Consider the following 15,945-nt stretch of genomic DNA (forward strand, 5'->3'; position numbering starts at 1 on the left):
CTTCATGATAAACTGGTAATAGTAAGTAGTCTGTTTTCCCTGAGTTCTGGGACCACTCTCGCAAATTATCGAACCCAAGGAGTGGTTGTAGAAATCCCTGATTTACCGTTAGTTTATCAGAAGTTTGGGTGGTCCAGGATTTTCTATTGGTGTCTGATGTGGGAACAGTCTGGTGGGACTGAGCCCTTAAACTTTGGGGTCTGAACTATCATATGATCTCCCTAATATGAGGAAGTGGAGAGAGGCAACATGGGGGGTTTGAGGGGTAGGAAAAGAACAAATGAAACAAGATGGGATCGGGAGGGAGACAAATCATAAGAGACTTAACCTCACCAAACAAACTGAGGGTTGCTGGGGGTAGGGAGGTAGGGAGAGGGTGGTGGGGTTATGGACATTGGGGAGGATATGTGTTATGGTGAGTGCTGTGAAGTGTGTAAACCTGGTGATTCACAGACCTGTACCTCTGGGGCTAATAATACATTATATGTTGATTAAAAATATATATATTTTAAAAACCCCAAAAAACAAAAAACAAAACTTTGGAGTCTGCACTAACTTCCGGCAATTAGTGTCAGGACTGAACTGAATTGTAGGACACTCAGTTGGTGTCCAGGAAGTTGGGAATTAGTTGGTACGGGAAACAAACCAAGCAACGACACATTTGATGTCAGAAGTGTTCTGTGGGTAGAAACAGGCTGGAAGACGTGCCTTAGTCTATTAGTATGAAGCAGGTTCTCACAAGCTTAAAACATGTTGCTTCTTAGGAATTACATTTGAAACTACCTCGAGATATGTTGGAAATGTGTTTCTCATTTTGCTTAGAAGCAGACATATAAAAATAGTTTTTTGAGTAACAGAGGTCTTGATTTTTCTGTAAAATTATAAATAAGCAAATGAATACATTTTTTAAAAGGCAGGTACCTTTTTAAATTTTATAAGCAAACGGTCTTCCCCTAGGTATTGTATTTTGCTATTTAATATTTTATTTTTCATTCCTCAGATTGAAAGCTCCTCCTTTTCACTCTGGTAAGTCTCTTGGAACAGGGCAGGGAAGAGAATGCCCTAGACCTGGGGAGAAATGAGACTTTTCAGGGAGGATAAGTAAGAAGACTCAAAGGCAGGTAGCTTTCCTCCCATGCAATTTCTAGTTTGAAAGGCTTATTTCCCAGTTTATCTTCCCAGGTAATTGTCCCTTTAAGGCACAATTTCTAGGACTAAGGACTAAGGACTAAGGCAGCATTTTTGTGACAAAATCAATGTATCTTTCATAAGCAACAGTGATAACAGAACTAAGTTTTGTTGAGTGTTACAGCATAACACGAAGTGAAACATTTTAGGTCATTTGTTTGTTACAATAATCTTAGGAAGTCAGGACTATTTTAATCCTCTCTTTGTAGATGAAGATATCCGGTCCCAGAGAGGTCAGCCATGTGACGTCACAGAGCTTGTCCCCTTAATTGCTACACGGACAGGTATCCACGGACCTGAGCTCTCCTATTAGGGGCGCAAAGAGAAGACTTGTCTCAGGAAACTGACATATGTAAACCCAAGAGCAGATGCTCCTCAGTGAGCTCTCGATGATGCGGGGATCCTGGTTGGACATTTCTCAGAAGGGCAAAAAGCAATCACCACCGGACTTTCCTTCCTGTCTTAGCAGGGACTGAATGTTTTCATGCCTTTGAGCCCTGACTGCCAGGTCACTTATCAGTTGTGGTTTTATGTCAAGGAAATCAAACTGGACTGCAGCCGTCTGTCTGAAGTAAGTCAACTCCCACCCTAGCGCCTCAATAAAGCTTCATATCAGGACGTAAAGTAAAACAATAGAAAGTCTGCGTGGCTACCCCTCCCCCTTCCCCTCCACGCACATCCTTTCTGCCAGCGTACTGTGCAGGGTCCACTGGGGAGTCTCCTGCGATAGCCAAGCTCTTGTTCCTACTGTTCTAACAGCTGTGCTCCTTTCTGCTTCGCCTTACTACTGTTTAACCTGCTGAAAGCTAGTTTTGTCCAAATAACGTAGCTTTCCTCAAGAAAAGGACTTCTCATTAAATTTCAAAAGACACCATTTTATGAAAAGGATGGTTCCCTTTTTGCAAGTCACCATTTGTCTTTCTGGCGATGTGCTCTTGCGTGTTCAGGGTCTCACTTCAAGGCATCCCGATGCGGATTTAAAACATTGGAGAAAGAAGTAAGATGCAAGGTTCTATGGCATTTAAAATAATTTATGTATCCCATCCTCTAGGCTTACAGCCAAACTGTGGCAGGAGATGCAGTTCACATTCTATCAAGGCTCGCACCACATTGAATCCTTTTGGAGGGAAATCTAAATTGCAATTGTAAAAAGAAATCTGGGGAGAAAAATAGCCCAATGTTATTGTGCAACTCCAAAATGGTTGTAAAGCTCGCCAAGAAAAATGTCAGGAGTATATCTGGTAGAAGTTCAAAGGCTGTAAGGAAAGTTTGTTGCCGCTATTAAGAGTAATGCAGACTAAAAAGGGGTCGATTAACATTTATCAAGAGATGCTGGCCTTTGTGAAATGTATTTACTCTGGGAGGCCAAGCACATTTCCCTGTGACTTTAAAGTGCTAACTGCGAATAAACCCATTCCTGGTTGGGTGGGGAGGGGCATTGCCTACAGGGCCTAGATTTGCAAACTCTATATGGGACTCTCATTGGTTTTCTCTCTTGGACATATTTTTGAAATTTCCCAAAACCGTAATGGCCCTTCATTAGATTTGAAGACGCAGAAGTAGAGATGACATTTCTTAATGTTTGGTTTGGGGAAATCGGAACCAGTTAAGGCAGTGGGTTCCAGTCAGAAATTTTATCTTTTCTCTATCCTGCACTCTCATCTGACCTTCTTGGATTCCTGCTAAGCCAGTGGAGGCAGTAGGGTGTATGTGTGAAATGTGACTGGCTATAAACCAGAGGCATATAGGAGTATCTCAAAACTTGCCTTCTGCCCTCCCAGCTCCTTCCACCTCCAAGGCCCAAGCTCCACTGTGCTGTAATGAGAAAGCACTTAAGCTGGAAAGCCAAGCTCTCTAAATGCAGAGCCTTCTATGTGACGGTATCTTCAGTCTCCCTGATGACTAAATCAGGTGTTCATCTGCTTCCTCGAAGAGCTCTGAAATACTTCAACTGACTCTCAAATTATCCAGAAGCAGTTTGCATTGAAATCATCTTACTGTGGACTACTTCAAATCTCTGAGGCTTTGTCTATATTTTCTGTCAATCTTGACTTCATTGTTTCCCCACTGGATCTGAGATCCAGTTCTACCCTTTACTGACATTTGACTGTAACCACGCTGGAAGCTTCATCATGCCTCGGATCCCCACTGGCCTCAGAAATCATTTGATCTTTCCAGTTCCTTTCTGTAATTTGGATTTGCTGAGCTTTGTAGTAACCACAGATAGTCCTGACTGAGCATTTACTAACTCATTAATTCTAAGGACAACTCAATGGGTTACTATCAACATTAAAAAAAAATCACTTGGGGTGCCTGAGTGGTTCAGTTAAGCATCTGAATCTTGTCATGATCTTGGGGTTATGAGATCAAGCCCCACATTGGGCTCTGTGCTCAGTGCAGAGTCCGCTTGAGGCTCTCTCTCCTTCTCCCTCTGCCCTTCCCCTTATCATACGTGCATGTGCTCTCTCTCGCTCTCTCTCACTCTCTCACTCTCTCAAATAAATAAATCTTTAAAAAAATCATTTGTTCATTTATTTCAGGGACAGCAGCTTAAAGTCAAACTTCAAATACTTTAATTAATAATTAAGTCTATCTCGACTATAAGGAAATTGATGATATCTGTCAATTTCCCATGTTACCCTCATGTGGAGGAAGGCTAACCTCTACCTCAGGCAGTCTTGGTTGTCTGGATTGCCTGGAACTTTTAGAAGATGGAGAAGGGAGTTCTTGTTGTTGAAAGAGTTAGGTACACCCAGGCAGTTCTTGCTCATTTCATGGGAAAATGTGTCCGATTGTATTGTGCTACTTCCTTGGGAGAACGGGAATGTGTAATTTGCTGGAAGGGGTGGCTGCAGGGGAGCGGGGCATTTCATACTTGCTGATGGGCTTGGGTTTTATTAGGAGAGGACCAAAGACATGGAGGCTAAGATCTGAAAACTAAGAAAGAACAGTAGTCATAGAACGGTAGCCAGAACTGAGCAGTTGTCTCCAGAATGGTCTCTCAGTGTTCTCCCCTGCAGTTCACCCATCACTTTGCCTGTTGGGTGATCTTTCTAAAAAAGTTTGGGTTATATGGCTCTTCTGCCTCAAAACTTTCAAGTGCACCTATTGCTCTGAAGATACCCTGTGAGGTCTTGTGGACATCATTGAGGGCTTTAAGGCTCTGGCCTCTGCCTTCTCCCCAGCCTCCTCTCTGCCCTGGCCCAGCCGTTTGCTCAGAGCCACCCTCGGTATGCTCGTGCTGTCCCCTGGTGAAAGCATACTGCCCTTTCTGGACCACGTTCAGATATCACTGGCTCTATGGAAGTTCTCCTGACCTCTTTTCATCCATAATGAACTCTTCTGCACTGCCCCCTGCCCCCCACCCCCGGGACTGTAGCATACTGCATAAATAGTTCTATCCTGGGACCTAAAATACTTAATTTGCCATATTTGTGTAGACGTTTGCCTCCCCCACTAGGCTGTGGACTAATTAAAAGCAGGGACGTTGGATTTCCGGGAAACAGGCGCTTGCTTTGTGGGGTGCAACATGGAGACGACCAGTGGAACTGCTGAGCCGGTTTCAGGAGAACTGGCGTCTGTGGCACATGCTCTTTCTCTCCCAGCCGAGTCTTATGGCAACGATTCTGATATTGAGATGGCTTGGGCCATGAGAGCAATGCAGCACGCTGAAGTCTACTACAAGCTGATTTCATCAGTTGACCCACAGTTCCTGAAACTCACCAAAGTGGAAGACCAAATCTATTCTGAGTTTCGGGAAAATTTTGAGAAACTCAGGATAGATATGTTGGATCCAGAAGAGCTCAAATCAGAATCAGCTAAAGAGAAGTGGAGGCCATTCTGCTTGAAGTTTGACGGGATTGTAGAAGACTTCAATTATGGTACTTTGTTGCGACCGGATTGTTCCCAGGGCTACACTGAGGAAAACACCATCTTTGCCCCCAGGATACAATTTTTGGCAATTGAAATTGCTCGGAACCGAGAAGGCTATAACAAAGCAGTTTACACCAGTGTTCATGACAAAGAAGAAGAGAAAGAAGGCAACTGTGGAAGAGAGAAAGGAACTGACAGTGGACAGGCAGAAGAGAAAGGAGCCATCAGAGAAAGAGAAAAAACAAAAACCAACAAAGGAGAAGAAAAAGAGAAAGGAGCCAACAAAGAAATTAGCAAGAGTGGTGAAACAGCTATGGAAGGTAGACAAGGAATAGCATCCTGGAAGCTATGACCCAACTATGGCTACAGATACTACGATGCTGCTTGTGCAGACCCTGTGGTTAAATGTATCTCTTTGTGCAATTGAAAGACATAAAGAAGTACATCTTTCTAGCCTAATAATCAAGAGCTACTTTTGTTGTTCTCTTGTATGAACCAGCTTGGAGACTATTAGGGTGTTAGTTGAGCATTTCTTGGTATAGTGTTTCTTGGTTCTCACCACTGGTCAATTAAGAAATTTTACAAATAAATTTCTTTTGGTTCTTATGGAAAAAAAAAAAAAAAAGCAGGGACATTGGTTTTTGTTTATTTGTTTGTTTGTTTTGGAAGCTCTGGAATCAAGCCACTGCATAGCATAGATTAGACATTAACAAATATTTGTTAAGATCAACTGAGGGGGAAAATTTCCCAACTGCCTGTCAGAAGGCTTAGATTCTGGAAGGAATGGTTTGGAATAAGGATCTGTGAGGAGAAAACCTGCTCTCTCAAGTTATAAGTGATACATATCTATAGCTAATTTAAACGCTGTATGATTGTCATAAGCATTTTTTCTTCAACATTTTTATTTTCCAAGAAAATGGCACACTATAAACACCAGTTTAGATGTTTTTCTCTTGTTAGGGAAAGTTGCATGATTTGCACGAGTAATTTTTCCCTTTTGGCAACCTACAGCCAATTTATACCATTTAGAATCGCAGTTCTGTGGGTGCCTGGGTGGCTCAGTTGGTTGAGCGACTACTGCCTTTGGCTCAGGTCATGATCCTGGACTTCCAGGATCGAGTCCCGCATCGGGCTCCCAGCTCCTTGGGGAGTCTGCTTCTCCCTCTGACCTTCTCTCTCATGCTCTCTCTCACTCATTCTCCCTCAAATAAATAAATAAAATCATAAAAAAAAAAAGAATCGCAGTTCTGAATTTACTCCATGTTATCAAAGCTTCATCGATATAGCCCAGAAGACCCATACAGAGGTAAGACTTGAAAAACCATTATTGAATTGCCCCAAGCAATGGCTGGAGAAATGCCTGGGACTGACTGGGAGCCCCCACAGCAGCTTCTGGCATTTGCTTCCCAGTCCTGGGTTCAGGCCGGTGCACACCTGGGTTTGTGCAAAGGACGGTCCAGGAAGAGTGGGTGATGAACCAGGGAAAGGATCTTTAGAGCTCAGAACATTTCTCTTCAGATGTTCTGCATAAATTAGCTGGGGCACACATTCAGAAGCCCCTGGAGAAAGAGGTACCATCATTTCTAGTTCAGAACAAGGGGGATGGAATAAGAGAGAACCTTTGGTAATATGTTTGGAAAACTGCTGGAGCTCCCAAACCAAGACTAGTGACAAAGTCAAGAGCTCAGTGGAAGAACCTTGACTGATTCTAGTACTTTAGAGTTCAACAGGCAGCTAGGTCCCACCTGTCTGATCTAGAAATCAACCAGGGCCTCTGTGCTGAGGGGCAGAGGCAGGAACCAAACCTCCACCCAGCTGTGCACTATGACATTCTAGGTCCTTCCTTTTCTCCAGCTTGCTCTAGCTGGTATCAGGGCAGGTTAGAATCAAGAGGATTTTCACCTTGTCCTTAGCCCGTGCCTCTGGACACAGCAAAATTTCTTCTGTAAGTAAAATGTTTCAAAACTAGCAGTGGAAAGGAAACATAAGTACGTTGAAAGACCAGGTTAAAAGTATTTAAGAAATTAAAACAAAATGATCATTTATTGTTTTTAATATGTAGTCAAATATGACAGCAGTATTACACAAATTGTTCCCTTCTCCCCTTCTAAAATCCCCAATTTGTTGACCCCAACTGTAAGTGAAAAACAGAGTTTAATTCTGAAAATAGCAATCAACAGAGACAACACAGATAACATTTGGTCACCACCAGCTTCCAGACCTTTTTAAGATGAACTGTGTCACCATGGCCGTCAATACACCGGCTTTCTTACAAAATTTTTACTAGGAAAAAAAAATGAAGATTTCCCACATACTGTAAGCAGAACCAGAGTTGCAGAAAAACTTGGTTTAAGTAGCTGTGTGAGGAAAACATTAATGACTTATTGCAATCATAACAATCCCCAGGTAAAAGAGATGGCAAATTAATGAACTCTAAGGAAATACATTCAAACTTAGATAATTAATCTTACAATGAAAATAATCAGGAAGCTTGCAGAAGTACATAGCATCTGAATTCTTGAATTTAAACCATTGGTTTCAGTAAAGGTCACACCTCGTCTGCTATCAGACACCATTAGTGCAAATTCATGTATAATCATTCTACATTTGCAGGTTCAGGTACGTCAAGCGTGAGGTCATCAGGAAGTATGTGTACGTTATTCAATCATGGAAGAATGTGGGCTCAGAATGTCTCACTGACATGGCAGAGGAAATAGGAATGACGCCCAGAGACTGGAGTAAATTTAAAGTGCTCAGTTTTCCAAACCCTGGATTAAAGCAAAATTCTGGAAAACCTCTGCAAAATTCACCTTCACCTGAAAGATACGTCCTTGATGTGAGTATGGGGCTTTGGAAAAACAGTGAGAAACAAACTTGCCATGTGCTGTGCTCTCCCACACAGTCTTTCCTTTTGTAGGGGTTGACTGGGTTTAGAGGGTCAGATTTTCCCCCCCGTGTTTTCTTTCAGGAGCACCACAGTGAGCTTTGTGATTCTGACAAAGGGTACAATTCTACCCACTTTGAAATGCATTTAAAAATATTCCCTGTGCTGGTGCAACTGGCATAAAACACAGACAGCCCCCTGGGTACCCAGCTTCTTCTCTTTTCACACTTCAACGCTGCAGATGACTACAAGCAGAATTACCAGAAACAGTAGTAAATTCCTGGCATTGGAAGTTCCCATGATCCCAGCTGGCATGCAAAAAAGGCTGTCTCTTTTTTTCCCCTGAAAATAATGTACTTCCCAGGCACTGTCCAAATGTCTCAAATGAGGCAAATGAGAGATTTGTTTTGACCAGCCTATGAAAAGACTTTCCCCTTCTCAGCTAGGGCTCTGAGAGTGAGCTACAATGCACACAAAATGTCTGTGTCTAAAGAACCTTAATTCATTGCCCTAAAATGATTTTAACAGGTCTCAGCAAGGAAAACTCTGACTTCACTTTGAGGGTATTTTCAGAGTAGTCTAGTGGGGGGACACTGAATTTGGGTTTTTATTTCTCTGCTATAAATATGACAGTCTGAGCGTGTTTTTGTTCAAACCACCTTAAAAATGGTTGCTTGGACTTGACTGTGTGTCTAGATGATAGTACAAGAATCTGGTCCCGAGATGGTCAAACGTCACAGAGATTCAGCTCTGGGTCCACAGTTGAAAGTATCCTTCCTTCTCCTCCGGAAAATTTTTCTTTTTAGTGTATTTTATTGCCTCTGTGTTGTTGGCTGTCTCATGGTCTCTGGTACAAGGGAACCAAAGCACATGCCTTGTAAGTCAGAGGGAAATAAATGGAAAAGCCTCTTTTTGGTCCTTACTTAACCATAAGTAACCCAGTTTCCAAGAGCAGGGGCCTTCCTGATTTTAGGATTGTGCCATAGGAGAAGTACAGGTGGATGATGGTTGAGTTTCAGATTAATTGGGGACATCCTTGACTTTCTGTATATCACCCGTGTCCTAGGCTAATGGGCAGGATGTGTGCTCCAGTGTCTGAATGTCTGAATGACCTAATTGTGAGCTGATCTTTGTCTACTATTGATCTGTACATTGCTCTGAAGAAGGTGAAACTTTCGTTCGATAGCATATTTCAATCTTTAATTTTTCTGTGGATCCTATCCACCCACCCACTCCTATGTTTATACCTCTCCCCACATAGCAAACTTCTAAAACAGGTTTCATGCTACATATCTATGCAACAGGCACAAAAGTTTATAGCTGCATCATCAGTAAGTGATATTTTGGTCATGAATATATCGTTTTTGTAATGCTAGGGAAGAGAGAGACTTCCCACATATCAGTGGGAATGAGAGAAATCACTGAGATTTTCAACCAGAATCAAAACAAACATATCACTATCTTCCAATTTAAAAATTTTTGCTTTATTCCATTAGGAGATTTTTTCTTCATAATCTTCAAATGTTAGTAAATTTTAGAAATTAGAAAAAGATGAGGACCAGCATATGATTTATATTATTCCCCACCCTCCAGTCTTTTATTCTGGATTTAAAATCACAGAATCTTTTAGTGTCAACAGTGATCTGGAAATTCACTTATAATAATGAGTTTTGAGCATTTATTTCTTTAGACATAATTCAGTTATTCATAATAAATGCACTAGTGAGAAGCCAAAGATGATGTACTTCATAAACGTGTCAGGGAGAAGTGATTCAAGAAATTATGCGATTTTACTTGAATAATTACTATCTTACAAAAATTACCATTTTACTTCTTTGGAATTATCACTGGGAAAGCGGTGGCAGCTGGATGGCTTAAAAGTTATGTCCGGTTACAAGCAGGCAGATGCATTCCAATTTCAGCCGAAATTAGAAGATCAGCTTAATCAAAATGTTACATAACATCAAACTGTCTGATAGGACCGTGGTAGGGAAGACACACTGAGGGTCTCCTCAGCTGAAACTTTCTGGTTTCTAGGACTGTCTTTCAACAGTGCTTTCTGTGTGAGCTCCTCAATATTCTATAGGCTTTGTAATCAAGGCTTTCAATTGTGTCGGCGTAGTAGCAACTTGTAATAAATCGTTATGATGCTCACAAAGTCTGGTTAGCAAAGGGATTAAGGGGAGGCCCGATATTCCAGTTGAGGGTTTGCTGTTATTTCTAGGAATATATTCTTGAGTGGCTCTCTTTGTAAAACTCCACCAAGCTTTCCAACTGGTGCAGTATAGACATAAGTGCGACTCACTTGATTCACAGTTACCCCCAGAAAAGCGCTGATCTAACAGGAGAACTGACATAAGGCACATCAAATCGTTAGGAGCGTTGGTTTGACAGATTTAAATATCCCCACTCAGAAATTTCCAATTTTCAATTGCTCGAGACGGTAATTTTTTATTCTAGAAGGACCATAAAAAAAAAACAGGTATAGAAATAGAAATATCAGAATATCAGACATAGAAAGCTCATCCAGATATACTTAAAATTCGATGTACCAAACTTCAACTTCCATGTGCATTTTGAAGGCAAAGATGAAGGACCAAGATTTGTAGCTGTGTGATATGACTGATAGGAAACTCCTCAAAATAGAGCCTGTGATACTGAAGTTGTATGATCCCGAGTCCCCACACTGAAACTAACGTCACAGCACCTACTATTATAGCAGCAAAACATAATTACCCAACAGCTTTATCTCTCGCTGTGAAAAAACCAATTTCTAAGTTTCCAGAGATAACCAATCTTCTGATTTTCTCTCAATAAATTTTTAAACCTGAGAGATGGGGAAATAGATAAGGAGGATGTTGGCCTGTAACTGAAGTAGTGACTTTTACGTCCTTTCTAATTCAAAGAGTTTATGATTCCAAGTCTTATTATAAATAAAAAACAAAAAATGAACTACCATAAAGTTTAAGCGACAAGTGAAAGTGAAACATTTCTTTTTTTTTTTCTCCTGATATATTTTGCTTATTAGATAATCCAGTAGTTTTCCCAATCCCAATCTGGGGACATTTGGAAGTATTTGGAGACCTGTTTAGTTGTCACTGTGTGTGTGTGTGTGTGTGTGTGTGTGTGAGAGAGAGAGAGAGAGAGAGAGCGAGCGTTACTGGCATAAAACCAACAGAAGCTGCCTGGAAGCTCTCATATATGCCCTATAACACATGGAGACATTTCCACCCTACCCTCCCACCCCACAAAGAATTAGGGGACCCAAAATGTCAACAGTGCTGAGGTTGAGAATGGCTGAGGCAGTCTAATTAGCGACATGATGATCACACACATTTAAAGTGCAAATGCTTCTTTGATACATTGGTGTTTTTGGAATACCTGAAATCTATGATGTTGAACATTCAGAAAATACTGGCACAAGAAAGTGAATGGTCACATCTAGTCAGAAAAAGTTCAAGTGACCTGGGAAGTCCTCCTGGGTCGGGGACAACTTCGGATGAGTCACTTTTTGTTCTCATGAATGAAACTTACAAACCATTTAAAACAGAGCAAACAGCACTGGTGCCCAATGATATGTCGTATTTCTGAAACATTCTTCAGGCAAATACCTGATAGTTCCCTATCTAAGGATTAAGACAATTGGAATTGGAAATTGGATAGAGTAATATTGATCTGACCTACTTGAGAAGTTGTGCTTGAGGATTCTATCATATTACAATTATCATTCAGTGTGCCTGATCTCTCAGTTTGTTTATTGCTATATACCACAGGTCCAGCATGGGAACTTGGTTCCAGTAGGTGCTCAATAAATATTTAAGTAAACCGAGTGGCTGAATGAGTGAACAAATAAAGGGATGAATCAAAGTGCTCCACAAAAGGTAAAGTGCTTTATAAACACAAGGTAATATGAATAGGTAATGCCACAGACCTCATAATATTTGCTCAAAAAACCTTCCTAGGGCAAAAATGTTCAAATGGTTTAAAAAACAAAAATTGTGATTATATATGTTGTAAGAAAATATGCTATGAAGATTCTTAGTTTTCAGATGTATTTGGGAAGAAATGAAACAAACGTATAATGATTTTAAATGACAAAAAATAGTGTTGCTCACAGATGACCACAGGTAGGTGGGAGAAGGGCATGCAAAACCAAATAAAGACACTGTCATGGCTAGAACTTGAAATCACTGGTTGTCATAAAGATGGTACTATTCTTATGAACATGACAGAGGAAGATTGGTCCAAAGTTCTATATTATTCTATATTAAGAAGAGTCAATACTACAGATAAAGTTAGCCTTCAGATGGACTGTGTCTTCTAAGTTGCTTGGTTGGTCTTAACTGATGATGAAGGGGTACAGGCAAGAAAAATGGTAACAGAAATTACCAGAAGGGAGTTTTAAGTTCGAGACCCAATTCTGACGCTGGAAAAATAACCATATCTTTCTGGGAGTCAGTTTTCTGATCTGTAACATGAAGAGCTTGGGTTAGATGACTCGCCATGATTCTGGCATATGGATGCTGATACCAAAATATGGGGTGGGTAGGGAAAGTAAGACCTAGAGTAATCTTTGGGAATTAGTAAAGCTTATTGTAATAAAATATCTGAAAAATGCCTGAAGAAATACCAAGCAAAATAACATTTCACAGGAGGAATAACCATAATAATAGGATCTATTTCTCAGTCTTATTTAAATATTAATTTCTTATCATGGAAGGAAAGTTTCTTGAATCAAGGTATGGATTCTGGCAAAATGTTTTCTCAAATGGGCAACAGATTCTAGAGGACATAACTAAGTTTACACTCCTGCAGGAAAGGTAATAATGTAAGAACTTTTGGCTGCAGAAACTAATAAATTATACTAATTACATTATGTATTATCTGCATATTAGTATAATCTAAAAGAATAGTAATCCTCTCATTTGCATTTGTAAACTTTTATAGTTTAGAAATTGAGTTCCATGTATTTTTGTATTTTTATATTTTAATATAGTGGGCCTTTAGATTTGTGTTGCAGAGATAAATATTTGAAATTATTTATGTTAGAGGTATTTCCTTCTAAAGAGAAGCCTCCTGGTCAGCCCCTGGGTTTGCCTTTGCTGTGAAGAGTTAACTGGGAAATTAAAAGAAACTAGAGAGTCTAAGTGACTCTGCACAATAAGGAATTGAACTAGAAGCAGCATACACATAGGGACTCTGTCATGGTGGTGGAGTCAAAGTTGGGAGAGACATGACAGAGGGGAAATACTAAGAGAAAATATTAAGACGGGGGAAAAATCGAGCAATTTCTCCTTTGGCATTTTCTCAAGAAAATTTTTTATTGATTTGTCTTTGAATGCTTTTAGGATTGATGGACTTTTCTTCCTCTGAATGCAAATTTGTGCTGAGAGTGGACCAAGGCTGGGCTTTATATGGGTTACAGTGATGTAAGGTTTTAAAAGCCTATACATCTGTACATTTAGTTAATCTACATAATAATAACCTTGCAAAGAAGACAGAGCAAAAATATTTTTATTTTCCAAAATTGTAAATTGAGAGTCATGGAAGTTAAAGTGATTTTCCCAAGATAACATAGTGGAGTGGAGAGTCAAAGCTGTGTCAGCTGGTATTCTTTTCATAAAAAACTCTTGGATATGCCCAAGAACTACCAAATCTCCTCTTTTTCTCCCTTCTCCCTTTTGTTCAAGGAGAGGGAATTAAAAGACCTCTACTCTACAGCACTGTATAACAGAATTTTCTGCAATGATGGGAATGTGCTGTGTTGTTCAATATGGAAGCCAACAAGCCACATGTGGTTATTGAGCATTCAAAATGTGACTAGTGATTGAAGAACTCAGTGGCTTTTTTTAAAATTTAATTTTAATTAAAATTTAAATAGCCAAATTTGGCTTGTGGAAAGGATACTGGATGGCACAACTCTAGAAGCTCCATGTGAGAGAGATCAGTAAATGCTCTAAGTATCACAAACTAAAATAATAATGGAGGTAAACTGTACTTTATTATTTATCTTTAGTTTTCTGTTTGTTAGTGTATCTTAAAGTCTAAACACTACAAAACCAAACCAACATTGTGGTCAGTGCCATCTGGTTGGCTTAAGACATTTTTCTTGACCTTCATACCAAATGTTATTTCCTCTGTAGCACCATGTGTCAGATTTCTTCAGAAGTCTGTATGTGTTCCTTTGCCATTCTTAATTTTTAAAACTGTTATTCTCTACTATGTTCATAGTATTTAAGTAATGTACAGATGTACCCTTTGTAATATGTAATGTATATAAAGTCCAAAGCATCAATGTCCATTCCGAATTTCTAGAAACAAGGTGTACATTTGCTCCTCCTTTGCAGTAAACGGGCACCAGGAACAAATGAGAAATATAAAATAGAATAAAAATTTCATGGAAAAAAAAAAGGGATTAGCCAGCCTTTCCCCTTACCACTAAAAGATTCATAGACAGCAGAAACTTTTTACCACCTTCAACTCCTACTCTCATTAGGAAGGGTTCTCACACTTCCAAAAAGTTTTCCCCATTGCTAGGTGCTGTTAGTTCACTGAACAATTCAGTTTTATGTCTTTCTTGTTTATTCATTTCCAGAATTGCCAATTCTTTTAATAGAAAGTGGAAGATGAGCTCTGAAGGAAGAAAGACAGACAACATTACAACTTCAAAGAATTGTGTAAGGAGTTGCATATATACACAAGATTTATATAGCTGTCAATCAACTGCTGTTGGAAGCCACACCTATCACAAGAGCTACTGGAAAAAGCATCATCTTATCCTAAAAGGAATCGTCTATGTGTTCTTTATGTCTTTGTAGAATACCAGTTGCACCAGGTACATTGGCAAGTCATTTGGTTATTGCTAATCTGACCAAACCTACTCCACAAGAAATAAGTTGGGATACTTCATACAAACTGAATGCAGATACTGCAGAGAGATTGTCATCACATCCTTCGATCGCCTTGTCAGGTTTTTTTTTTTTTTTGTCCTTTTTTGATATTATTAACTAAGTAGGTTAGGAAAAAATTACTAACCTCATCAGGTATTTAAAAATGTAAAGCAAAATATACGTGATGGAAGACGGCACTAGTTTATGTCAGACGACTGTGAAGATAAAATAGGATACTGTTAGTAGACCGATGGTGTGCAGTGTCGACACTGTATACAGATGCTGAGCTGTTAGTAAAGAGCCGCTTATAAGACATCTCTGCTGCTTGATACCTGAATCTGCAAATGTTGGACACTGTCCCCTAGAAGAATCTACAGCGTCTTGGCACAGGATGTCAGTTTCGTGGGTCGAGATGTTGAGGAACTTGTACACACAGGACCTGAATTTAAACGCTGGGAGCTCAGTGTACATATTAACCACTTTCCTCCTCAAGCGATGCCTTTCCTTTCCTCATTCGTGGAGAAGTTTTGAAATCTGGATTATGATCATGGGGCAAAATGTCAGATCCATCTAAAGAGCATTTTGCACCTGCATTATTTAGCCAGGGAGGGAAGGGTTTGATAGGAATGAAAAAGCGGCTCAACTAGGCAGGAAAACGATCGGCACTGCGACTAATTGAACCACTTTTGCTAAGTGACATAAAAATATTCTAATATTAAGGATTATTTTACAACTCTATGGAAGTATGCAGTAACGCATCTCGCATTTGTTTTTGTCTTGATGACAAATGCACTCTTTGAGTCACAAGAGCCTGCCTTGTGTTAGTTATAAACAAAAATATATTTATATATATATTTATGTAACTACTATGTGCTTTAAAGAAAATTACTGTATGATTCAGCAGGGTTCTTTCATTCTTTTTTATCACCAGGGATATGCCGACTTGAATGGCTTCGTAGACAGGAATCAACAATGGCATGGGTCTGAAGTACTGAAACAGCACAAAGTAAGAAGGAAAAAAAAAACCAAACAAACCCAATCCCCTTCCGCCTAATATGTTTAGAATCCCTTAATGTTTTTGCTTCCAAAATGAATAAGGGACTCTTTGTA

At 39.8% G+C, this 15,945-nt stretch overlaps 1 protein-coding gene across 2 annotated transcripts; it reads left to right on the forward strand.

Moving 5' to 3' along the window:
* The first annotated feature begins 4,679 nt into the window (after window positions 1-4,679).
* Window positions 4,680-5,667, forward strand: LOC111155575 (protein PBDC1-like). Of its 2 annotated transcripts, XM_022515823.1 has the most exons (2): window positions 4,680-5,016; window positions 5,111-5,396. In XM_022515823.1, the coding sequence occupies exons 1-2, from the start codon at window positions 4,718-4,720 to the stop codon at window positions 5,394-5,396; spliced, it is 585 nt and encodes a 194-aa protein (XP_022371531.1). In that variant the 5' UTR covers window positions 4,680-4,717. The 2 variants fall into 2 exon arrangements, with proteins under 2 accessions (XP_022371531.1, XP_022371530.1); XM_022515822.1 differs by having other exon boundaries at window positions 4,680-5,667.
* Window positions 5,668-15,945: the final 10,278 nt, after the last annotated feature.

Source organism: Enhydra lutris, unplaced genomic scaffold (genome assembly GCF_002288905.1).
Source record: "Enhydra lutris kenyoni isolate GAN:26980312 unplaced genomic scaffold, ASM228890v2 scaffoldscaffold42, whole genome shotgun sequence".
In the NCBI taxonomy this organism is placed as follows: Eukaryota; Metazoa; Chordata; class Mammalia; order Carnivora; family Mustelidae; genus Enhydra; species Enhydra lutris.

Bases quoted from the DNA above. Each gene is read 5' to 3' on its own strand.
- LOC111155575 (XM_022515822.1), top strand. From the start codon at position 4,718: ATGGAGACGACCAGTGGAACTGCTGAGCCGGTTTCAGGAGAACTGGCG.